The 26,802-nt window shown below is 40.6% G+C and overlaps 1 protein-coding gene across 3 annotated transcripts in view; it reads left to right on the top strand.

Annotated features, from left to right (window-relative positions):
- Positions 1-8,698: 8,698 nt before the first annotated feature.
- The window catches only part of SLC35F1 (solute carrier family 35 member F1), a 385,011-nt gene continuing 366,907 nt past the window's right edge, over positions 8,699-26,802 (top strand). Inside the window, exon 1 of one of the 3 annotated variants that reach the window (XM_081038689.1) lies at positions 8,699-9,323. In XM_081038689.1, the coding sequence (XP_080894815.1) occupies positions 9,151-9,323 (173 nt within the window). In that variant the 5' untranslated portion in view covers positions 8,699-9,150. Of the gene's footprint in view, positions 9,324-18,249; positions 18,289-26,802 lie in introns of those variants that run through there. The other 2 variants (XM_081038691.1, XM_081038692.1) reach the window with 2 other exon arrangements.

Genomic DNA, 26,802 nt, shown 5'->3' with positions numbered 1-26,802 from the left:
TGATCACAAAATATGGTGAATGCTGCTGCCAAGTGCCATCCAACAGAAAGGCAGGGGTCTTCAATACAGGAAGCAGCTCAGCAAATCTTAGTAACAGTGTATGACAAGTTTCAATTTGTTCTGTGCAGGTGTGAGCTGTTGTTGAGAGGTGTCTTTTAAAGTATATCGTAAATCACCTTCCATCATGACAGTGCTTCATGTCACACTTCACTTCTGGTATGTCAATTTCTGTCAAATGAAAACATTCCGCTGTGTCCTCATCCCCCTTATTCACCAGATCTGGCACCCGGCGACTTCTGGCTCTTCTCCAAAGTCAAAATGATTCTGGATGAGGCATCCGTGACAGTAAAACTAAAGACACTCACAAAATAAAACTTCCAGAACTGCTTCAGAAAGTGGCAATGATGGGATAAGTGTGTTTGAAGCGAGGGGGAGTATTTTGAAGGGGATTAATGGCAATGTGCCTCTTACTGTAATAATTTTTAAAAATTTACACATTTACCGTATTGTTTGATCACACCTCTTACACACTAGTCAGAAACTTTAGAAAAAGACTTTGTCCTGCATATAGATTTTTGAAGTCATTTGTATATACAGGATAATTTAAATCATAAAAATAGAGAAAATTGCCTAAGGCAAAGAGAATAGTTTAGGACAGACCCTTAAGAAACACATTAAAGGGACACGGAGAGAAAAAGACTCTTGCAAAAGAAATAGAGAAGGAACAGTCAGAATTAAAAAACAAGCATACAAACAAAATCCCCAAGAGTACAGAAACCAAAAGAAGAAAGTTTCAAGAGGGTCATCTGTATTATGTTTTATACACTATAAAAGAGTCAAAAAATAAAGACTGAAAAGTGTCTACAGGATTTACCAACTAGGAGGTCCTAAGTAACTGGAAAAAGTGATTTCTATGGAGTGGTGAGTGGGAGCATGTGGTTATAACCGCAGAACCAGCTCAAAATGGCCCTATCCTGTTTGATGAGGTGCTGTGTTGCTTTTCAGAGGCAACAGACAGAAAACACAAGTCATATGGCCAAAACATGTGTGGAGGACAGGACTTTGACCTTCAGATGCACCCAGAACCACAGTCCTGCCCCAGCCCCAACCAGGGAACCAAAGGACCAGGACATAATTGGAACTTGAACACTGGAACCCTTTCAGAAGCCACGGGTCTATTGTTCAGGAAGATCCAGTGTTGATGCCCCTTTACCATAAATGACCACGTTCCGAGATCCTCCAATTAAAATTTGCCCAACAAGCACTTCCAGATACCTGTTCCCCCTAGGCCCTTAAAAACACTTGGCCTGGTGAGAAAGATGACTTTGAATCCCATCATCTTGGTTGGCACCTTCTCAATCAATAAACTTTTCCTTACTCCAAACCCTGACATTTCGAGTTTTGGCCTTTCGGAGCATCGGGCATGTGGACTTTAATTTGGTAACATGGGTAGAAACCTGGTTGCATGAGATTGATGAGTGGGTGTGAGATTAAGAAAAGGAGACATCAGATATAGACAACATTGTCAGGAAGTTCCACTGTAAAGGAGAGAAAATGCTTTTAACTGGGAGGCATTCCTCTGACATAAACTCAGAGATAGCTTTTATCTTCCTTTTTTTTTTTTTTTTGGAATGAGAGATTTGAACATGTCTAAATGCTTACAGTAAAGAGATAATAGAGGGGAGAAGTTACAATTACAGGAGAGGCAGGGGTACTTGCTTGATCATCATTTACTACCGTTTTCCCCCGAAAATAAGACCTAACTGCTTAATCAGCTCTAATGCATCTTTTGGAGCAAAAATTAATATAAGACTTGGTCTTATTTTACTATAATATAAGACTGTGTCTTTATAATATAATGTCATATAATGCAATATAATGTAATATAATGTAATATAATGTAATGTAATGATATAATAAATACCAGGTCTTATATTAATTTTTGCTCCAAAAGACGCATTAAAGCTGATTGTATGGCTATTTTTGGGGAAACACGGTAATCTTGTATCATTTTATGTCAACTTACAAGACAAAGTATTGAATTGCTGCTGATTTCATCTGTTGGGAAATTAAAGGTTTATCAACAAGGAAAAGATTACTTAATTACTCTTCATCTCCTGCCTGAACAACTCTTGGTTATCGCAGGAGCTAATAACTACCATTTTCTTAAATTTTCTATTTTACTTGTTAAATTCAATTGCAAATTCTCTGTCAGTTGTCTAAATTTACTCTCAAGAAGTTAAAATGCATTCGTTTCTTTTTTTATGTCAATTTAATCTCCTTAAAGACATCTCTCCCAGATGTCTTCTTCTGACATTTTCCAATGTGGACTATTTGTCCTCTATTACTTGTGCATACCTTGTAGTCTTTTTATTATTATTATTAAAATATATTTAATATGTATTTTATATTAAAATAAAATATAAAACCTGTAGTCTTGAGATATCCCGTTACCATCCCAGGTATTCCCTTTGCCTCTCTCCTGTGTTGGATCTACCTGTTCCTATTTCTCTTCCTTCATTTATTCTCTGGTTTTGGTGGAGCACATCAACAAGTAGCTTTCTGATAAGAGGTACATGGAAGGTAAATATTCTAAGAACTCACATGTCTGAAAATATCTTTCCCTATACTCATAGTAGATTGACAATTTGGCTGGATATAAAATCCTAGAATAAAAATAATATTTACATTTACATATTAAATATAATTTTATTGTACTTGTTTTGTAGATATTCTTTCAGATTCAAGAAATTCCCTTCTGTTACAAGTGTTTCGAAAGATTTTATGATGCATGAATGTTGTTTTGTCAAATGTTCATGAAGATTTTGTTCTATATTTTATTAATATGGTGTATTACATTAATTGATTTTCAGATGTTAATCCAACCTTGCATTCCTAAGATAAACTTCACTTGGTCACAGTATATAATTTTTTTATATGTTGTTGGAATTGGTTTGCTAATATTTTGTTGAGGATTTTTGCATTTATATTTATTATGGATATTAGTCTGTTTTTGTTTAGCCCCCAAGCCTAGAGTAATTTTGACATTTTTACCTGGTTAAAAAAAAAAAATCAAAAGAAGACCATTTCTCGACATGGACATGTGAAAACTATATGAAACTAAATTTCTGTGTTCATCTATAAATAATTTTTATTGAAACAAAGCCACACTCATTTATTTTCCTATTGTCTATGGCTGCGTTCACACTGCAACAGCAGAGTAGTTGCAACAGAGACTATAGCCTGCAAAGCCTAGAATATTTATTACTTGGCCTTTTACAGAAAACATTTCTAATTCTTGCTATAGATTCTAATCACATTATTTTCCTGCTTCTTTGCATCTGTAGTAATTTCTGGATGTTGTGAATTTAGGCTATAGAGATTTTGGATGATAGTAGCTTCCTCCAAAGAGCATTAAGTTTTAATCTGGAAGGCAAGCTTCACCTTTGTCAGGAGGTTTGGCTTTATCCAGGGTTTTGCTTTAGGCTCTTTTAGAGAAGGGCTGTTGTCTTGTTCTTAGTTCTAGGGCATAACTCTTATTGCATTGACATGTTATTTATACCTAGGGTGTGGACGTTTTTGGAGACTCAACCCAGAATCTGGGGGTTTACCAAGTACTCTCTACAATCACTAAGTCTAAACACCAACCTCTATTCTTCCTGGCACTGTGCTGACTCTGAAATATCTGTTCAGCTTTCATGCCTCCCAGCAGCTGTCTGTGATGGGCCTCCCAGAGCCTTATGCTGTACGTATACAGCTTAGGAGCTGTCTCTGAGTAGAGTTTTCATAGAGTTTTTTGGCTCCTTCACTTAGGTGCCTGCCTCTTTTTCTGGAACTCTGCCCATCAGATATCAGTGGCCTTTGTAGCTCTACACTGATTTGGCACTATTTCCTTGTACTGTGGTTAGGAAAATGCCCTCAGGGTGAAAGTTGGGATGAACATGGAACTCATCTAATGTGCTAATTTGCTTAATTTCTTATGTTTTTTCTCCCCTAAAGGATCATAGTCTTACATTGGCTACATTGGCTACTTACTCAGCTTTTAGAATTATTCATGGGGGAAAAGCTAATTCTAATATCATCCAATACATCCTGTCCAGGTTCAGACCAATTATTTTTTTAATATGTTTTATGCCAGATTTTATATACGTTTAATCTCTAGCTAGTCTATATACGTTTAATAGCTAGTCTGCATATGTCCTGAAAGGTATGTATTTTTATCCCTATTTTTATGTATTAGGAAACTGATGCTCAGAAAAATTTTTTTAAATTTCCTAAAATTAACCCCGCCAGTCAATAGACCTGGAATTTGAACCGAGACTTTTTTGACTCCCATTTCTAACGTGCTACCTACCTAGCCACTGAAAGAATCAGTGTATAAATTCCACACAAGAGTCACTATAATTTTACCCAAAATTTTGCATCAACATTTTTGTGGATTAAAGTGTTTAGAGGGAGAGAGTATTGAAGTCATCAGCTAAAAAAGGTAACAGAGGTTGATATGCGGGTTTTGCTCCCCTATTCACAGATAATTGAAAACTCATGTATTTAAAATAGTGAGAGCGTCTGGGACATTATTATGAACTAAATATTTTTGTTCCTCCCAAATTCATATGTTGAAGTCTTAATCCCCATGTGATGTTATATGGAAGTGGGTTTTTGGGATGCAATTATGTAATAAGGATGAAGCCCTCATGAATGGGATTACTACCCGTGAAGAAGAGATATGAGAGAGATGATCTTTCTTTCTCTATCTGCTATGTGAGGATAGCAAGAAGGTAGCTATTTACAAACCAGGGAGAAGCCTCTCACTAAACACCAAACCCACTGGGACCTTGATCTTGGACTTCCTAGCCACCAGAACTGTGAGGAATAAATGTGTATTGTGTAAGCCACCCAGTCTATGGTATTGTGTTATAGCAGCCTGAACTGGCTAAGACAGAAACATTTATACGTTTTTTGGCTCATGTCTTGGGATACTAAAATAATCGTGTCCATTTAGAAGAAATGGATACTACTAAATCAGTGCCCTCATTGAATATGGCAGGCTTTCTTACCATGTCACTGTGATAGAAGTGTAACATGCTATGCTTTTGGAAATGGAACACTTGGCAAAGAACACTTAGAAATTTTAAACCCATTAAAATACAGTCTAATCCTGGAAAATTAGCCCTTATTCACAACTAATAACATACTTCTCTTTCACTAACCCTCCATCTCTCTTATCAGAAATGGTGAATTATAAACCTATAAATAGTATTCTGAGTTTCCTGAAAAACACAAAACAAAAAGATTACATAAATTAACAGAAAATGGTTGTGAAATATTTAAATAGTCTTTGAAAACTGTTGCCTATTGTCTGTTTCTCTGCTCTGTGCACATTTTCCTTATGAACTAAGACTATATATAAACTTTTTATTGATGGGGAAGAGGGCTTGCTGAAGTTCTGTCACTTTGATGTCCCAGTCTCCCGACTATTTTATCCACTTCTTGGATATAAATTTAAAGACCTATGTATTCTGCAACTGTTTCTTTCCCTTCTTTACAAATTTCCCACTGGCTCTGCTTTCTTTTCTCCTGCATGAGTTTAATTATGTGGATCAGAATGCTGAGCTCTGTCATTCTAGATGCCATGTATTTTATGGTGTGCACTGAGTAGATTTAGTCCGACTTCGGAGAGAAAGAAAAAGAGTGGGGGAATGGCAGAGAGAAAGCATGGGCCACTGGGCATTTGTAGCAGCACAAACAATTCCAAGCAGCTGCTCAGCAATTTGAGGAGGATCATCAGTCACTTTTGAAGCTTTTATCTAACACACAGGTGCAGTCTATGCTAAACAGATTAGTGAAAATGTCTGGTAACTCTGAGTTTTGAAACACAGGCCAATTTCTACTCTTCCCTACACAAGTGGAAATGTCTTCAAAATGAGCAACATTAAAGAAGGTGTAACTGAGAGCCAACTACTGCTTCCTAAAGAAATTCAATAGAATTAGTCTTAAGTGAAACTCAGATAACATAATGGTAAGAGTGGATGGAAATTTTGCAATAGTATTGCTCTACTAACCACAATTGGTCAGAGAGAAGTAAACTGAGCAGTAAGTGTGACCCTGGAATCCACATGCCACCACTAGAAAACTATATACAGATTACCAACCTATTGCCTCAATCACTTTTCTTTTTATTCAGAGCTGACGAAAAAGAGATTTTGAAGTCAAGGGGGCAGCAGGAAAAAGGGAAATAGGCCTTCCCTACATCTTTTCTGTTTAGTGCTATGTTAGACACTCCACCATGACACTTGGACTTTTAACATGTTTCCCTATCTCGCAAATGCTAGTTAGCTACATTTTAGGAGATGAACGTGGAGCACAGAATTGGAGGTAAGAAGGTATGTGATGCTATATCCCCTTTACAATAAGGAATAATAAAAACTTAAGGCTTATGACTGCTTTTAGGTCTTTTCTTAACAGAAGGATTGTGATTAAAATTTTACATCTCTCATCTTGTTCCTCTCCCATCTTGGTTTTCTCCCTTTCTGACTCATTGGAGTTTCAGATTGCTAGTATTTAGTACCCCTTCTAGAAAAATGACCAGACACAAATGTAGACATTGAAGTATAGATACAGCACTGAGTTATGATGTGCCGTAAACATTAAAAGGGAAGCAAGCCACATGTGAAGGAAGCAGGCTCTGCAGCAACCAGCCATTCAAGGCAGGACCTGAAATTACCCTAAATGTTGTTTTAATAGAGATTTCTACCATGGTTTGCTTCAGGGTTCAGCTGAAGTGCATTTTATTCACTTCTCCTAATTTTGGTGGGTCCCCCAAAGGCAAACTCATAGTAAACTATTAGAATTTTAATGCCCATGAGGTTATAAGCCTTCGTTCTGTTTGGAAAAATTCTTCAGTGTCGTATGCAAATTTGAGGTGGAAAAATCTGAGAAAGAAAGGTTGTTGAGAAAGAACAGGACAGCATGTTAATTATAAAAGGGAAAATGTTCCAATTTGGGTTAATTTTTATAGAGAAATGCCTCCGAGTTTTATATAAATTGAAGAGCTAACCCGAGTTTTATATAAATTGAAATATAGAATGGAGAGTTTTTCTGGATAGCTATTTCCTCAAAATTTTCATGATAAAAAGGGGGCTCCCAATATTGTTAAAGGAATGGGAACTTCCTAACTAGTGAATCTCATTCTTGTTATCCTCTCCTCCCCCCTTTCCCTTCTGTTAATCAGACGTAGTATATTCTTTTTTTGAATGTTATTTTCTCCCCAAACCCATTCTTTGTGGCAAATTCTATCACCAGTATTTTTTTTTTTTAACAGGACTTTATTCGGAAACAGTGTGTACTTCCAGGGCTTTTTTTCAAGTCAAGTTGTTGTCCTTTCAGTCTTAGTTGTGGAGGGCGCAGCTCAGCTCCAGGTCCAGTTGCCATTGCTAGTTGCAGGGGGCGCAGCCCACTATCCCTTGCAGAGTCAAGCAGTCAAACTGGCCATCTTGTGGTTGAGAGTCCACTGGCCCATGTGGAAATCAAGTAGGCAGCCTTCGGAGTTAGGAGCATGGCGCTCCAACGGCCTGAGCCACAGGGTGGGCCCTATCACCAGTATTTTTTATTTGGTGGTTTCGATTGTATTTGGATACAGTGGTGTTATTAGCATGTCTTTTTGTAAACATACTTACCTATTAAACGTATTCAGGACAAATAATTCCACATACTGCCCTGAAATGGAAAAAAATATATTAAATGTGTATTGATTTTCACTGTAGGATCCCTATCCAGGTAATCTAGAAAAAGGAAAATGTAAAAAAAAAAATGTCTTTCTTAAGAGTCAATTATTAACCGGGATCTGGATGAATAGGTAAAAGAGATATCTGGGACAGAGAATCACTTTCCTTTGGTAGTGACATGGCCTTATTCAGGTCTAAGCTTTCTGTGCTAGATACACAGGTTTTTCCTTTGGGAGTGGAGAGCCTCTGGTTAGAGGGCCACTGAAGAAGCCGCCAGGGCCCCCTGCTGGGTGCTTTACCTCATTTAACTCTTAGCAACACCACGGGGGTGGGGGGGTGGGAGGGTGGGGACACAAGTAGCCCCGCTGCACAGAGGAGAATGTACCTTAGAATTCCAGTAAATCACTTAGAGTCTCTCTGCTAATAAGTTTTGGAGGCACAATTAGATCTCAAAGCTACCTACATTCCTTTCACAGCTCTGCGAAACGGAGACGTGGAGTTGGTCAGGTATTCTTCTTCCAGTTCCCAGAATGAATTCTTCGCGAGAAATTGCTTCTCCTCCCATTTCTCCCAAGCCCATTATGGTGAGTGTTGGTGTAATACTTAGGATACTCGAGTTTGGGTTTTTAATCCGGAGCCAGCAAGTGTGTCCGCGTCCTGTCGCTGTCCGGGAAGGTGGTGCTAGATTCCTTGGCGTCTCGGCAGAAGAAGGAGTCCTCGCCGGCTAAAGAGGGAGGATCTATCCCCAGACACGCACGGAAAGAACAATAAAACAAAACCATCACTACAACCCAGACCCTGGGCCGCCGTGGACAGGGGAGAGGAGGGTCGCGGGCAGTGAGGCACCTCCGGAGCGCCCTCTTGCGAAACCAGAAGGCGCGTGTCCCCCTCCCTAGTCCCCCCCTTTGTCGCGGCCGCCTCCGCGGCGCCCCCGCCCGGCAGTCCTGATTCACTCTCTGTCTCTCACTCCGTGAGACACAGTCGGCAGCTTTGGGAGCGAGTGGGGGACAGGTTCAGGCGGCGCTCGTCCAGAGGAGACCTGAGCGCCGGGAGAGAAGGGGAAGCCGGGAGCCCCATCCCTTCTCTCCGTGGGGGTCTCCCGAGACCACGGACAGCTGTGCGCCCCCGCGCGACCCCCTTCACAGCCACTTCGCCGGGCGTGCCAGGACTTGGGGAAGCGTCTCAGGAAGAGGTAGGGCGGGAGGCGGCGGCGGGGCGAGCGCCCTGGGACTGGAGAGGAGTGCGCGGTGGGCTGGGCGGCGGCAGCCGTAGCCGCGGAGCCTCCGCGCCGCGCAGCTTCGCAGGCAGCACCGACTCCCGGGGCCGCGGCCGCCCGCCGGCTCCTCCGCGCGTTCCAGGGCCCGGGGCCGGCGCACGATGCGCCGGGCTGTGTTCTGATCGCCGCCGCGCCGCAGCCCTCGCCGCGATGATCCCCCCGGAGCCGCCGCAGCAGCAGCTGCAGCCGTCGCCGCCGGCCCCGCCGAACCATGTGGTGACCACTATGGAAAACCTGCCGGCTGAGGGAGGCGGCGGCGGCGGCAGCTTGTCCGCCTCCTCCCGGGCTGGCGTGCGCCAGAGGATCCGCAAAGTGTTGAACAGGTGAGTGGCGGCGGGGCGCTGGGCAGGGGCTGCGGAGGCCAGACCCGGGGTCCCCTCTCGCCGCGCTGGGAGGCCGGGAGGCCCTTCGGGATGGGGTCGGGACCGAGCAGACCCAGCGACCACGCGCCCGGCGCTCCTGGAGAGGCCGCAGCAGCTTTGTCCCAGAGCGGGAAGCCCTGGAGCACCGGCTGGTCCGAGGCGGGAGTTCGGGGAGAGGCGGGGTTTTGCCTGCCTAGTGCTGTGCGTTTGCACTCACACTACGGCACACGCATGTTGCCTCACTTCCCCTTCCCGCTCGTACCCCAGATTTGCGCTCAGGGGCCAGAGGGGACCCCGGGGGTGGCCCGGGCGGAGGTGGGAAGGCGAGGGGCTGCGGGAAGGGTGTGGAAATCGCGGGCCTTGCGCTGTCACCCGCCCCGCCCCGCTGTCTCGGACCCCCCTTGCCAGGGGATGGGGTCGAAGGGACCGCCCTAGCAGGCAGGCAAAGGGACCCACTTCTCCTGCCCTACACTTCAGTTGCCACTGCGACTCTTGCCGGCTGGGAGCAAAGAAAGGAGGCTAGAGGCCTGGATCAGACCCACACAAAGTGCAAAAATGTTGCGGGAAGGGTATGAGAAGGGAGCGCCGGGTTATTCCAAAGCCGAGTAAATCCAGAGGAGGCAAATGCCAATCACTGGCTCTTCCAGTGCTGGAATCTGATCAGTAGATGGACCAAGGACGAGGCGTTTTAGGATGAGAACCTGGCTGACGTGAAGATGGGGCTCCCTCTTGGCACCCCTGATTCGACTGTGATGTGAAAGGGACTTTTTCTACTTGAGTAACTTGAAATGGTTAAAGAGCTGACACTTAAAAATCACGTAGAGAACTGGTTTTGTGTTTTTATTTGTGTACGTGTGTGCTTTTCCATGCATCTGTAGGGGTAACGCTTAAGGTCGCTCTGTTCATACAGGTTTCTGGGTGGTACTGTGTTGGGTAGCCAAGATTCCCCCAGGGAATTCACACAGAGCACTTTAGGGCTTGAAGCTCTCTAGTGGGAGCACAAAATACGTACAGAAATAGCAGCTTGAAAAATCTCCTTATTTTAGGAGTATGGTTTAATTTAGTTATATCAAATCCCAAACCATTCAAGAATCCCTTGTGAAGACTTAATATCTATATTAGCTTACTTGTGGGTACTTTTGTATGTTTCCATTTATTGTCAAACAAGAAGAAATTCACTCTGAAGTGAGACATGAGTTGGTAATAGAAAGCCAAGCCTTTCCTTTGATTTGTAGCTTAGAATATCACCTTCCAAAATATTACATTTAAAAAATAATGAGAAGAATAAATCAAGAAGATGCTGGCTCAGTACATATTATGTGCTTATTCTTTATGATTACCTATGGTTTTCAATGCCTTGGCATTGGCTGTTTAAATTTTTAAGCAGAATGTTAATTATTAATTTCCCTCATCAATCTGGAAAAAATGGTGCAATAGTTCATTTATCTTTGCTTGATTATAAGTTATTATTGACTGTGCAGGTTTTTCCTTGATATTTAATGAAGTCCAGAATGACAAGATCACTGAGGTAGGAGTGAGGGGACTTGGGTTGTCATCATTCCTCCACCACTAGCCATGTGGCTTGGAGAAGAGCTGTTCATCTCCTTGGGCCTTGGTTTCTTCGTGTGTAAAATGTGTTTTATAATAATTATCTTATCTCTCTTATCGTGGTTTTGAAAATTAAATGAGAGAATACTGAAGAAACACTTGGGAAAGTGTAAAGCTCTGAGCAAATTCATTTATTCAACAGATTTCTCTTGTCTAAGCTGGGTTTGTGGGAGTATCACAGCATATTAACTGAAGTCATAGTACATCATGGAAGAACTTTGTGTTTTATTAAGCCTTCAGTGATATGTGACCTGAGTTGCACTATTCCTAATTTATAGAGGAGGAACTTAGACTGAAAGGTTGGGTCAATGATATTTAATTGCAGGTACCTCTGTGAATGGAACCCTAGGGTTATAGCTTTAAGACTTCAACTACAATATTTAGTTGTCTTTCAGAGTTCTTCAGAATGTTCAATATTTTTTTGTTCAATAATATTTTGTATTGAGTAAATGGTCTTTCCTTATCCTTAAAGGATAAGAAGGAAATATTTCTTCTTACCTTTGGTAAGAAGACTGAAAAAATATCAGAATAAATGTAAAGTTCTTGATGGAATAATGTCATTAGCATGCTCATGGGCTTGATTATGTCTGTAGATGTGTTAGTAGGAGTGCTGAGTGACTGGGCTCTAAGTCAAAGCAGGAGTCGGGGGAGAGTGGAATTTTAGAGATCTTGTTCAGTGCTTAAGTGTGGCTCCTCTCTGATCCCTCCACGTGTGTTGGCTTAGTTGGTAATGACTGTAAGTCTGGCCCATTGGGGCCAAATTGTAAGCGTCTTTGTTAATTTTCTAAAAACTTATGATCACTTTTTCCTAGTTTTTCTTCTTCTTTCATCTTCCTCTTTCCTCTCTTTCCTTCCTCTGCATTGCCCTATCAACTCAGTCTTTTGAGCTTGAGTTGTTTCCTTTTAACTATGTACCTCTGCCATGCAGCAACTTAGCTACTAGCAGAAAGTGAGGCTGCAAATCTGGAGTCGATATAAAAACATTTCCCTCCAATTTTTGGTATGCAGATATATGGTTGGTGATGTTCTATTGCTGTGAGCTGGCCAGTGGTCTCTTCACAATGGGGTGTTGCACCAGTCTCAGTTAATTATTAGCATCCCATTGGGCCAATGAGGCAGTACTGGGAGACTGAGGATGGTGCACTTATTCAAGGAGTATTAGACTGAGCAACGCAAGCCTGGTGAACTGCCTGTCAATTGTCACAGTCTGTAACAATAGCTACCTGCCAACCCAGAGGAACAAATGCAAACACATATGCTATGTATGACCTGTCTACCTAGGGATAGATAAAAAGAGAAGTGCAGACTAATAATTAATTAAATGTGCTTGCTCTAAAGAAGCTTAGAATAAAAATGTAGTATTACCTTAATGAAATTTGCCTTAAATCCTGCATCATTTGATTTTCTCCATATAGCTCCATATCTTTCCCCCTTCTTTAAACACTTCTAGAGCTGGATTACTATAATTTGTACATGGCAGTTGGGGCATCGCACTGATTAACTACTGACTTCCTGTAAAGTAATTAGATTAGAATATGATAGTGTCCAAGACTTTGGTGAAAGAAAAGGTGCTATATAATTTTTTTAAGCAGTTAATGAACATGTTATATAACCCCCCACTCCTATTCAAAATTGTTTTTTCTAAATTTATTTTGATATTCAATATTATTTTATATTAATTTCAGGTATACAGCATAGTGCTTAGACAGTTATATAATTTAAGAAGTGATCCCCCTAACTAGTTTAGTACCCACCTGGCACTATGCTTAGTTATTACCATATTATTGACTATATTCCCTATGCTTTACTTTACATCTCTGTGACTATTTTGTAACTACCAATTCGGACTTCTTAATCCTTCCCCTTTCTCACTTCCCCCCAGTCCTCTTCCCATCTGACAACCAGCAAAATGTTCTCTGTGTCTATGGATTTGTTTCTGTCTTATTTATTTAGGTAGTTAGTTCTTTAGATTACACATAATAGAGAAATCACATTGCATCTGATTTTCTCTGTCTGACAGACTCCAATCAGCACAATATCCTCCAGGTCTATCCATTCCAATGCAGATGGCAAGAATCCATTCTCTTCCATAACCGAGCAATATTCCGAGTACATATATACCACCTACTCTTTATCCTTCATCCATTAATAGATACCCAGGCTGTCTCCACATCTTGACCATTATAAACAATGCTGCAATGAACATGGATACACACATCCCCTCAAAGTAGCACTTTGGGTTTCTTCAGGTAAATACCCGCAAGTAAGATTGCTGGGTTCTTCTTTGTCTGTTATTATAGCCTTTCTTTTAAAATCCATTTTGTCTGGTATAATTATTGCTATCTCAGATTTTTTCTTTTTTCCATTTTTATGAAATGTCTTTTTTCCATCCTTTTACTTTCAGTCTCTGTGTGTCTTTTGTTCTGAAGTCAGTCTCTAGTAGGCAGCATATGTAAGGGTCTTGTTTTCTTATCTATTCATCCACCCTATCTTTTGTTTGGAACATTTAATCCATTTAAAGTAATTGTTATAAATATATATTTATTGCCATTTTATCATTCATATTTTTGAACTTTCTTTTTTCTTCTTAAAGAAGTCCCTGTAGCATTTCTTGTAATACTGGTTTGGTAGTGATGAATTTCTTTAGCTTTTTCTTGTCTGGGAATCTCTTTATCTGTTCTTCGATTCTAAATGATAGCTTTGCTGGCAAGAGTAATCTTGGTTGTAGGTCCTTGCTTTTCATCACTTTGAATATTTCCTGCCAATCCCTTCTGGCCTGCACATTGTCTGTTGAGACATCAGCTGACAGTCTTATGGGAGTTTTCTTGTAGGTAGCTAACTGCTTTTCTCTTGCTGCTTTTAAGATTCTCTTTCTTTAACCTTTGGCATTTTAATTACGGTGTGTCTTGGTGTGGTTCCCTTTGGGTTCATATTGTTTCAGACTCTCTATGCCTCCTGGGCTTGTATATGTATTTCCTTCACCAGGTTAGGGATGTTTTCTGTCATTATTTCTTCAAATAGGTTTTCAATTTCTTGCTTTCTCTCTTCTCCTTCTGGTACCCCTATACTGGGAATGTTGATACGCTTGGTGTTGTCCCAGAGGCCCCTTAAACTGTCACTTTTTTGGATTCTTTTCTCTTTTGGCTGTTTTGATTGGGTGTTTTCTGCTACCTTATCTTTCAAACTGATGATTTGATCTTCTGCTTCATCTAATCTACAGTTGATTGCCTCTAATGTGTTCTTCATTTCAGTTATTATATTCTTTATTTCTGACTGGTTAAAATCTGAAATAATATTCAAGCGGGAAAAGATAAATAAAATCATTTTTTGTTTCCTATTTCCATTTTTATGTTTTCTATCTCTTTGTTAAAGTTCTCCATGAGATCACTGAGCATCCTAATAAGCAGTGTTTGGAACTCTGTGTCTGGTAGATTGCTTGTCTTCCTTTTATTTAGTTCTTTTTCTGGAGCTTTGTACTTTTTTTGTATTTGGGACATGTTTCTTTGTCTCTCCATTTTGGCTGCCTCCCTGTGTTTGTTTCTATGTATTAGGTAAAGCTGCTATGCTTCTCAGTCTTAGTTGAGTAGCTTTATCTAGTAGGTGTCCTGTGAGACCCAGTGTTTCAGTCTCCCTGGTAACCAGAGCTGGGTGCTCCAGATGTGTCCCTTGTACGGGTTGTGTGTGCCCTCCTGTTGAGTTGAGCCTTGGTCACTGTTTGCACATCATTGGGAGGGTTTGATCCACAGGCTAATTGGTAGTGAGGACTGGTCGTGACTACAGTGGAGGAGCTGTGGTGTAAGGGCTGCCCCTACAGAGCAGGGTTTGCTTTAGCAGGGCTCTGGCACCTGCCCAGTATGCCCTTTGTGTGTGTTGTCCTTGGAGGCAGCTGGGTGGTTCTCTGGCTTTGTCTGAAGCTGGTCACCAGGGTTGCCAGGCCTGGGGTCTCCTGGGAGGTGATCTGCTGAAGACTAAGTTCAGCCACAGCCTGTGGCCTGCCTGGGCCACTTGGCAGGAACCACAGAGCAATCTGCAGATGGCCACCACCCAAGTTGTCTTGGAGGTGCCTTGAGAGGTCAAGCTGCAACCAAGGCTGGCTGCTGCTAGTGCTGAGCTTAGGGCTTCTCAGCAAGAGGAATAAGACACACTGAAGCCAGACATTGCTTCTTTGGGTTTTGTGAAACTTTGAGAGATTTTATGAAAGTATGCAGCATGAGCTAAGACAGGTTGTTTGTATGGAAAAGCCATTGGAAGTGGCTTGCGGGTACCTGAAAATTGGATGGGGCATAGTCTCAGGGAATCACTAGGGTGGGGCAGACAAAAGGTGATAGCCAGTGCCCTTGCTCTGAAGCCAGATAGTTCATTTCCTTCCTGTATGTCCCTGTCACCCTTTGAGCCACTGTCCCAACACTGGAACTCAGAGTGAGTAAGTCTGTCAGCCATTAAGTCCATGCATAGTCCCTTTCATAAGGGCGCCTGGGACTCCAGCCTCCCTCCATCTCACTCAACCACAATCTCTGCTGGTTTTCACAACCAGAAGTTATGGAGACTTTTCTCCCTTGCAATGGAACCCTGCTTTTCGGAGCCTGATATGGGGCTGGGATCCCCTCATTCCTCCTGTGTGTGCCTCTACAGCCAAGATATTTCTACTAATTTAAATGCTAAGCTAATTGTTACCTCCTGAATTTCTGAAGATTTAGAATAATGTGTTGGTTCAAACAATGAAAAAATTATGGCAAATTCTTCTTCATTTATTTCTTAGCATGGAATGCTATTTATTACCCTGCCATGGGTGAGCAAGATATGACAAAAAAGAAAATACTTCAAGCAGACAGGTGATGACCCTCTCACAGAATCTGCGGATACCAATAGTTTTCTCAGAAACATACAGGAATAGATAGTGATCTATATAGTATCCAAAGATTTTCTCTTCTAACATGATTACTTAATGAATGTTTGTGAAAACAAATGATAACTTGTTTTGTGTTTTGTATGTGTGTGGTTTTATTTATCTTTTCCCACTTGAATATTATTTTGGATTTTCACAAAAATAACTATGAACTTCTAGTTTTGAGTCGCTTTCTTCCTACTAAGAGATATATTGGGTTGTCTCAAGTTATAAAGGGGTGTCTGCCTTTTTGAATCTTGTAGTGAGAAAGTTTAATCATCAGAATGGAATCAGTAGTGTGACCCACAGTCATCTCTTCATTTGATTTGGCACTAATGGATTTCCAACTTACATTTTGATTGATTTTATTAATTTTCAAATTTATGAAACTTTTGAATTGAAAGCCAAGGAGCATTAAAGAGGCTACATGAGAGCTGGGAGCAAGCCTACATAAAATCAATGTCCATGTGGGAAGTTACCATATGTATATATATATTATCTGAGTTATTAAACAAAATGGACAGAACATGGTGAACCAACAGAATGACTGCCAGGGAGCAGGGTTATGCTTGAACTAAGTGTTAGATACAGTTGATGAAGACAGATATTATAATTTAGATGATTTTTTTATCAAGTGGGAAGCCTTTGATTAAAAAAAAACGATACTGAGGCTCCTCCTCAAACCGCTCCTCTTAACAGATGTCAAAAAGAAAGGGGGAAGATCAACTAGTAATGAGGATAATTGATACAAAATGTGCCAAATGGAACTGGGTGGTGTGACTAAAAACAGACGTTTATAAGATCAGTAGTAAACAAAGAATGTCTGAAGGATGCATTTATTTTTTAATGAAGGGATACAATTATAAAAATAAAAGATCATCCAGTATCCTTATTTTTATGCACAGAACTTGGAGAAATGAAAGTTTACATTAAAGGAATATTTGATTTACCTTGAATAAAGATGACGCATTTTTAAGTAACTAATGTGTAAGAAAATGGACCTACCTTCTTGTAATTTTTCTTTGACATTTTACTACCTCAAGATCTTTCAGTGCCTCAGGGCTATCATAAAAGCTGTCTATTTTTACTGTATATTGCTATTGATGTGGATGATATAGGAAACTGAGTCAGCTGCCCATACAGTTATAAAGTTACTTAATGCAAGAGCTGTTTTATTATTTAATTGCCATTTCTTATACAAGTAGAACATGAAAGGGTTACCATCAGGTCTTAGTTTAGCTTTCTCATTCATATGTTTTCAGGCCAATGAACATTCACTGTACATTGTTCAACCACATTAATTATTGACTATGTTTCTAAAAAAGTATGCTTGGGAAGTCAAACTCCAATAGACACATGCAAAAATACCCCATAAATAATTGGCATATTTCTTGACTGTGGCATGAACATATACAAGTACACATTTATTAATATTTTAATAGTCAAAAGCACATAACATAAAATTTACCATTTTAAACATTTTTCAGTACACAGTAGAGCAGTGTTAGCTGTATACACATTGTTATGCTACAGATCTCTAGAATTTTTTTCGTATTGCAAAACTGGAACTCTGTATCTTTTGAAAAACAACTCTTCTTTTCCCCTTCCCCACGAACCCTGGCAACTACCATTCTACTTTCTAAGAGTTTGACTATTTTTGATACCTCACATAAATGGAATCATGCAGTGTTTGTGTTCTTGTGACTTGCTTATTTCATTTAGCATTATATTCTTAAGGTTCATCCTCATTGTTGCAAATGGCAGAATTTCCTGTTTTTTTTTTTAAAGGCTAATGTTCCATTGTATGTATATACAATAATTTCTTTATTCATTCATCTGTTGATGGACATTTAGGCTGCTTCCATATCTTGGCTGTTGTGAATAAAGCTGCAATGAACATGAATGTGCACATATCTCTTCAAGATTCTATTTTTGATTTTGGGGGACTTATACCCAGACATGGGATTGCTGGATCATATGATAATTCTATTCTTAACTTTTTGAATAACCTCTATACTGTTTTGTCATTGCAGTGGCACCATTTTACATTCTCACCAACAGTTCACAGGGTTCCTATTTCTCTACATTTGGGGCCAATATTTGTTACTTTCTGTGTTTGTTACTTTCTGTGTTTGTTTGCTTGTTTGTTGTTTTTAAAGATTTATTGGGGAGTATTGGGGAACAGTGTGGGCCCATCAGCTCCAAGGGCCTATCAACTCCAAGTCGTTCTTCAATCTAGTTGTGGAGGGAGAAGCTCAGCTCCATGTCCAGTCGCTGTTTTCAATCTTTAGTTGCAGGGGGCGCAGCCCACATCACATGTGGGAATTGAACTGGCAACCTTGTTGTTAAGAGCTGCGCTCTAACCAACTGAGCCATCCAGAGCCAAACAAGACACCGCTGTTTGCTTGTTTTTGATAGTGGTCATCCTAAGAGGTGAGAAGTGGTATCTCAGTGTGGTTTTGATTTGCATTTCCCTAATGATGAGTGATGTTGAACAAATTTTCATATGCTGGTTGGCTGTGTGTGTGTGTGTGTGTGTGTGTGTGTGTGTGTGTGTGTGTGTGTGTTTTAACGTCTATTCAGTTCCTTTGCTCATTTAGAAATTGGATTGTGTGGGGGTTTTATTTATTTATTTATTTATTTTTGTTCCATTGTAGGGGTTGTTCATATATTTTGGATATTAACCCCTTATCAGATATATGGTTTGCAAATGTTTTCTCCCATTCTGTTGATTACTTTTTCACTCTGTTGACTGTTTCTATATTCATTTATTCTTAATCATTTATTGTGTCCGGAGACCTCTCCTGGAGGACACATATGTGATGAAACATTATTCTTGGCCTAAACCTCGAAATCTAACTAGGTAGCTGGCTGTGTGCTGCTACTGAGAGTGAATCATTATAATCTGTAATCTGAATATTTATTCATAACACCTAATTGTATGTTTCCAATTGTCTATATACTGAAGTCATATAAATAAGTTGTTTGATATGCAATCCATATTAAACTTCTCATTCTGTCATCTTGACCTGATACAGGAACTACTTAAAAGTACAATAGCTAAGAAGAAATTTCACAGGAAGTATCAAGGAAAGCAATAAAAATACATATGTCTTAGAAACTGTTTTCTTAAAAAAATGTTTAAAAACATTTAAAAAATATTGTATTCTATTGGATTTAAATTCTAAAATTTCTTTCAAGAAAATTCACCTAAGTGACTCTGTGATGATTATTTAAAAGATAGTTTAAATACCATTTTACAAGTTCTGATATTATGAATCACCAAGTCCTGCCATTTTAACAAATTAATTAAGGAAAACAACTACAACTGAATAAGCACTTCAAAGATTTTAAAAACCAAATCATGCTAATTATATCCAGATTTAGAGTGACAAGGCTGTAATGCCTAATCATTCTTGACTTTGAGATAGCTCTAGGTGATCTATCATACAAGACAAGTACTTCACTGGTTTCTGATTCATTCATTCATTCATTCGTTCATTCATTAATTCAATGAGCATTTATTGAGTGCTTACTATATTTTGGGCACTGCTGGGTCATAGAGATGAACCAGATAGGTCTGGGCTAACGTGGACTTTTGGGTGCCATTGGTGGAGTTTCTAACTGTTATTACCCTTTCAACATAATCTATCAAGGGGGCAATTTAAGTGTAGTAGAAATAAAGATAACATCACCTCTCAAAAATGATTAGATTTTCAAGCAGATCTAACAGAGGTGCACAAAAAAGCCGCACAATTTAACTGTTTCACTTGTAGGAAAACTACTCAAGAGAAAACTAAACCCATAATCAAATTACTTGAAGTGTACACAGTCAAGAGGCAGATCTTTCTTGATGAATATAATACAATTTGTTTTACTCAGGACTTTAAAAAAAAAGGATGACTAGCCATTAATATTCATCTACCTTCTGGGTGTTAGAAGAAAAAGGAAAGATTTAAATCCCATCATGCCATTTCAAGGTGAGCTATCAAGGTCATTGCCATATGACCCCAAAAAACAGAGTTTCCTGACAATATTAAAAGTCTGACAGTGCATATAAAGCTTTGAGGGAGCCTGGGCACATGTTTGTATATTGCAGGTAAGAGAGATTTAAAATATGACAAGAATATGAGGATGAAATGGTGGAAGGACTGTATGCTTTATTATGTAATTTGATACAATCTAATGAGAGTGTTTCAGTTAAAAATTAGCATTTAGACAGTGGCTCAAATTCTTACATTTTACATTATAAAACATATATTTTGTATTATCAAGTTTTACATCATATGTTATTTTCATAATAACAAAAGTTGTCACTATCATCCTTTCATAGACAGGGAAACCAATTTTTGTGGTTGTACAACTAAGTGCTTTTATAAGACCACAGAGGAAGGAAAGACCACACTAGTCAGAAGATAGGACAGGAGGGTTCAGGGGTTCATGGATGGCATTTGCCCTTGGCATTGAAACACATAGTATCTTGGTCATTTTGGGCTGTTATAACAAAATGCCATGGACTGGGTGGTTTAAACAACAAACATTTATTTCTAACTTCTGCAGTCTGGGAAGTCAGAGATTAAGGTGTCAGCAGATTTGGTTTCTGGTGCAAGCCCTCTTTCTGGTTTGCAGACAGTTGTCTTGCTGCACCCTCACGTGGGGGGAGGGGGAGGGCCAGGGGAAGATAGAGGGTGAGAGGGCAGTCATGAGAGAGAGAGATCAGTATCTCCTGTTTCTTCTTCTAAGGATACCAATCCCCTCGTGGGGTCTCCACCTTCGTGACTTCATCTAAACCTAATTACCTCCCAGAGGCCCCACTTCCAAATACCATCACATTGGGGGTTAGGACTTCAACACATGAATTTTAGGGGATGCAGACATTCAGTCCATAGCAGATGGGTAGGATAAAACATGCTCGAGAAGCTACATGAAAGAAAGGATAAACGAAATGTGGGGTAAGATATTAGAGGAGGATTAAGAGTCCTGTTTGACAACAGTATGTGTAGGTACAAAAGGCAGTAGAGTGAATTAAGGCCAGAATTATAGGATGGAGTCACATAATGGGAAGCCTTAGACTTCATTCTGCAGGTTATGATTATTCCAAGTTATTGACTAGAGTAAGAACATGATCAGAGATGTGCCTCGACATGATATTCTGGTAAAAATCTATAGGACAGATGGAGAGGAGAGGACTGGAGGTGAGGGGATCGGTTAGGGGACAACTATAGACAATTAGGGGAGATACGATAGGAGTCTAAAAGGGATGGAGGCAGCCAGGATGAAAAGAGGGAAGTGCTGTGATTTGAACAGAATCTGAACCACGGTCAAGGAGAGGAAGATTAGATTAGATTGCTTTTGGGAGGGCCCCCAACAGTTCCTGGAACAAGTGGGTGTTTAATACTCACTTGCTGAAATGTTATTTAAAAGTTTCTACAAGGAAGAGATCTGTCCACTAGGGCACAAGAGACCTGTGGTGCTGCTTGGAGAGGACGGGCAACCAGGAAGACAGCGGGCAGCTCCTCAGAGTGTGGCACCAGACTGTGAGAAGAACAGCGGCCGGCAGTAAGCATTTGCAAATATCTACAGCAATTTGACAGACTAGTTTTATGTCTTTTCTAATATTAAAATATTCGGTCATGTATTATAGTAAGTTTTTGGTTTCTTGCCATTTTATTTTTCTAGTAATTTATTTTTTATTGTATTTTATAAAGTATTGTCTGCAATGAAATGAAAAAAAACAACTGATATTTTCCAGTTGATAGTTTGAGAAGCACTGATCCCAGCCCAGCATTTAAGTGGAAGCAGCAGTGAGTCTGGATTCTGGAAGTGCATCTTATCATGAAATAATGGTAACATGAGGCTGGTGCTAGTCATGGCCCTAGAAAGCTCTGCATCCCAGCCAAGGGTGTGAAAGCAGCCGGTTAGGCCTGACAATAGCTTTGTTAAGTATCAAGGATTCAACCCAATCACCTGGAGTTCAGTTTGGGCTTCCACCTTAATGGGGTTCCCTGGAATGTTAGGCAGGCAAAGTATTTGGAAGTGAAGAGCAAGGACAGCATAGCATCCCCATTATGGGCTACAGTGAAGAATGCTGCCTCTCAGGGATAACAAAATTAAAGAGAACAGATTCTAGATCTGAGTGACAAAAAGGAGGGTCAGTGTGAGTGGCTGGACCACTGGTGTGGCTTCACTTTAAGCTACGGGGAGCCCACAGTAAGAGGGATTTGTCCATTTAACAAATAATTATTGAACCAGGTGAGAGGCACCATCTAGATGTTGGGAATACTGCTGGGAACAAGACATAAAGACCTCCACTCTCATGGAGGCTACATTCTTAGTTGGAGGCAGACAACAAACAAATACATAAGAAAGATATCCCATTGTGCTAAATACTATACAGATAATTAAAGTTGGATGATGTGAACAGAGAAATAATGGGTGGTACTTTTACTTGAGTGGTCAGAAGAAGTCCCTCTCTCTGGTGACATTTAAGCTAAGGGCAAATGACCAGAAGAAGCTGGCCATTTGAAGGACAGAATGAAGTATATTCCAGGCAGAGATGCCAAGATGAGATAAGCAGGCATAATGAACTGAAAGAAAAAAAGGTTGGAGTGCAAAGAAGCTGGGGAAAGAGGGAGGGGAGCGAATCGTAGAGGGAAGCAGGTGTGAGATATTTTAGGGCCTCATAAAGCAAGAGAGGAGCTTGGGTTTTATTATAAGTGGGATGGGGAGCAACCGGAAGGTTTTAGCAGAAGAGTATCTGGTTATTGTTTTGAAAAGACCAGTCTGGTTGCTGTTGGAGAATGGATTGCAGGAGAGGTAAGTGGCTACTAGAGGAAAGATGTTGAAGGCTTAGACTGGAGGAAGGTAGCAATGGAGGTGGAGGGAAACAATTGTGTTTTGCAGTGATTTGCATTGGGACTGGGAATCTATGGGACTGGGTGAGTGATTTGATGAGCCACTGAGGGAAACAATAAAGGAAAATTCCCTCTTTGGGGGCTTTGGACATTGGGTGAGTGATGGTTCCCTTGTGTAAGATGGGAAAGACAGAGAGGAACATGTTTGTGGTTAGAAAAGCAAGAGTTTGGCACATCACATGAGCTATTTCTGGTGGAAATATCAAATGACAGCTGGAGTATGGGATTCCGAGGAGATATCAAGGGCTGGAGATTTGGATTTGGGAGTCATTGGGTTGGTCCTGGATGAGATCATTTGGAGACAGTGTGTAGTTAGAAGAGAAGAAGGGTCCCAAAGTCAGTCTGGGGAGCACACCAACTTCAGAATCCAACAAGGAAGAACAGCAAAAGGACTGGAGAAGGAGGAATCTGAAGTAGTAGGGAAAACAGGACAGTGTGGTATTCAGAAGCCAAAGAAAGGAGGAAGTGTTTCGAGGGGGAGGAAATCATCCGTTGACTGCTGAGCGTAATTAAGAGAAGGACGCAGAAATGATCAGCGGTTTGGCAACACAGAGAACCTTGAGGCTGTGACAAGCACAGGTTGAGAGTGGTGGTGCAGATGGAAGCCTGGATGAAATGGTTTGGGGAAGGAATGTGAAGTGAGGGGTTCAGACACAACTTTTCAGATGTTTTGCGTTAGCCAGGAGCAAAGTCAAAGGAGAGTCCTTTTAATAGAGGAAATATTACAAAAAGACTATGTGCTGATGGGAATGATATAGTAGAGAGGGAAAAATTTGCATGTGCAAGAAGAAATAAGATAAAGGAAGGAGAAGAAGGCTTAAGAAGGCTAAGATGGTGGGATTCAAAGCACAAGGAGGAGGCGTGGATCTTTGAGAGGTGCCAGGGCACTCTCCCTGATACAGGAGGGGAGACAGAGTGTGGGTGTAAATGATAGTTATTTGGTAGATTTTGTGGTGGGAATGAAAGGCAGTTTCTAGCAGGTGGCTTCTACCATGTTTCCCCGAAAATAAGACCTAGCCAGGCCATCAGCTCCAATGTGTCTTTTGGAGCAAAACTTAACATAAGACCTGGTCTTATTTTAAGATACTATAAGACTGTGTATAATATAATATAATACAATATAATATAATGTAATACTGGGTCTTATATTAATTTTTGCTCCAAAAGATGCATTAGAGCTGATGGTCTGTCTAGGTCTTATTTTCAGGGAAACACGGTATGACTTCATGAAATCTGAGGCAAGGATCTCAATTGGGAATCAAGGTGCTAGGTAGTGGGGGAGGGCTAGAATGTTTATACAGAGAGAAGTGGGAACTTGTTATTTTGAAGAGTCTTTAGAAAGACTGCATACTAAAGAAATAGAGTAGGATTTAAGAGCAGTGTTATGAGTTTATTTGACATTTGTAGGGGAGACGAGGTGGGGGTATGATGGGCAGAAAGAAGCTGCTAATTAGAGCATGCCTTGGAAAGGGTTAACCCAAGCAACACTCCAGAAAGAACCATCAGTGAATTCAGCTTTGACAAGTGAGGATATTGGGCATATGTGAGGGCGCTCAGTAGGATTTTGGTCCTGATTATATTTGGGAGTGGGATGTGAGAAAGAGAAGTGGAAATTAAAAGTCACTTAGAAATTTTGTGTGTGGGCTATTGGAGTCATGTTTTGTCTCAGGCAACTGACTTAAGTTTTGGGGGCCTCCATTTTCTCATTTGTAAACCGGTTAAAATAACCTTAGCCCTTCACTTGCCATTGCATTTTTGGGATTTTTAAATGCAATAACACCTGGCAGAGAGCTTGGAAAGCTGCCAAGGACTGTGCAATTGTTATCCAGGTCACAAAATTAAGGCGGGAGCCCTGGTTTTCCTGTCTTTATGCTGTCCCCAAGTGTGTGATGAATGCTGACTGGTGCCCTTAGTACGCAGAGGACTTGCACACAGGCACACATGGCTCTGGCCCTGTCGTTTCTCTCCTGAGCCTTGTCAGAGTCTGGAGTGAAACCCACCCATCTATGAACAAGGCACAAGCCTCTTGATTTCAATGTGTTTGTTTTTTTGAAAGCTAGATGTATTTAAATCTTTATTTTTGGGTCGTGTCTGAAGAAATGCTCACCTTGGGAAGGCTAGCTGACAGAAGGCATGTGGTCCTGCTGTCGGACAGCGCCCTGAGTGCTGATGCTTCTGTGGTATGTAAAGGTACCTGTGGTATGTAAAGGAGAGTCCGACAGGCTTCGGGAAAGGGTTCGTGCCTCTTGAACTGGAGAGGTTTCAAAGTGAGCGTCGGCCTAAAAAGCTCCATAGAGGCCGGCAAAGGGACAGACAGAGAGGCTCAGAGGGAAGGGACAGAGCAGCTTTAATGTGCTAATGAGGGGAAGCCCAGATGCTAGCGGGATCAGAGGAGCCCTTTGTGACACTGGGTTCCCTGGGATGGCTGGAGGCTCTGTCCCCATCTGGGTCCTGCTGCAGGAGGGAGAAACGTGCTCGCAAACAGGGACCCTGTCCTGGACAGATCGCCTTACAGACTTCTCAGCATGCCGGTGGGCAGTGAGGGCCTGCGGAAAATCCCAGGGTGGGGAGACTGCTTGAAAATAGTGTGGTTTATGAGTTGGCAGGGAGATATGTGTGGGGAGGACAGGGGATGGGAAGGGGGAGATCTGTTCTGGAGGGTGAGTGTAGTCAGATAGAGCTAGAAAGGACAAATGCAGCGTCACAGAGTTAACTGCTTTCCCACCAGGACTGCCATGCTTGGCGAGTGGCATTCAAGTCACTAAAAGGAGGTGATCTGTCCTTGAAAACAGTGCAAGTCAACTTTTAACTAGTTATAAAGTAAGTCTGAAACGTCACAAAAACCAACCAAATGAAAACCACCATCACCCAGTGAGTGCTGGAAAGAAATTCACATTCTGGTTATTTCATTCAGTGATTGATCCAGAATTGCCCACAGGGAGGGGTTAGGAGCACCCATCAGATTGGAAGCAGGGTCAGGGGGCTTGTCTTAAAGCCGCATTCACATAGCAAGAACACAGTACTTACAAAGGTTGTGTGTTTGCTTGGACTGAGCCCATCAGCTGATGGGGGAATTGGCTTAACAAAGCACCCCAGCCACACCTTAATGCTTCCTCTAAATTTCGTCATAATGTCTGGGGTCATTACTGCTTCAGAAATGTATGAGATCCCAGACAAGACAGACAAATGAAGATGATCGATCCATGGTATCTTGACCTTTTCTTTGTCTCCTACTTTTTCTTTCTGAATCTTTCTGAGGAGATATATATCTATATCTTTATCGGTATCTATATCTATATCTATATCTATATCTATATCTATATCTATATCTATATCTATATCTATATCTATATCTATATCTATATCTATATCTATATCATCATCTATCTCTCCTTTTTATATATATAACATGTAATATATTACATATATTATTTCCCAAATAATGTATATTATATATTATTTGTAATGAATCTTTGTCTATCCATCTGTTTGTCTTGCTCTGTTTCTCTCTCTCTCTCTCTCTCACACACACACACACACACACACACACACACACACACACAGACTGATAGCTATAATTTGTCTTCCTTATGTGAAGGTAGCCCTTATATTTCCTTACCATGCATTTTTTTTTTTTTGGCTCAGAATTGGTTCATGAAGAATACTTTATTTTTAATATGCTTCATTTTTATTTTGGAACCACATTGAATTGGTATAACCTAAGAACATAAAAATATTCATTGCAGAATTACCTATGAGCTAGTTATACCTGCAAGTGTGAATTCACCTATAGAACAGCTCCCCCCCCAAAGATTTCTCCTCCGAATTTCTTGAGCTGTATATGGTTTCATTACAACACTTCAGCTGCAGGTGATAGTCAATATGGTGACTTGACTATAAAATTTAACCCTCTTTTACCTCCTCTGATTCTAATATTTTATGTGATTTAAGTGCTGTTCAGGCAAAATTGTTCTTAATTAAAGGAAAAACAAACAAACAAACGAGCAAAACTTCCTCCCTTCCTTGATGCTTC

The sequence above is a fragment of the Rhinolophus hipposideros genome, assembly GCF_964194185.1.
Source record: "Rhinolophus hipposideros genome assembly, chromosome: 3".
Classification (NCBI taxonomy): Eukaryota; Metazoa; Chordata; class Mammalia; order Chiroptera; family Rhinolophidae; genus Rhinolophus; species Rhinolophus hipposideros.
Note: the sequence above shows the minus strand (reverse complement) of the source record. Positions and strands in the feature narration are given on the sequence as shown.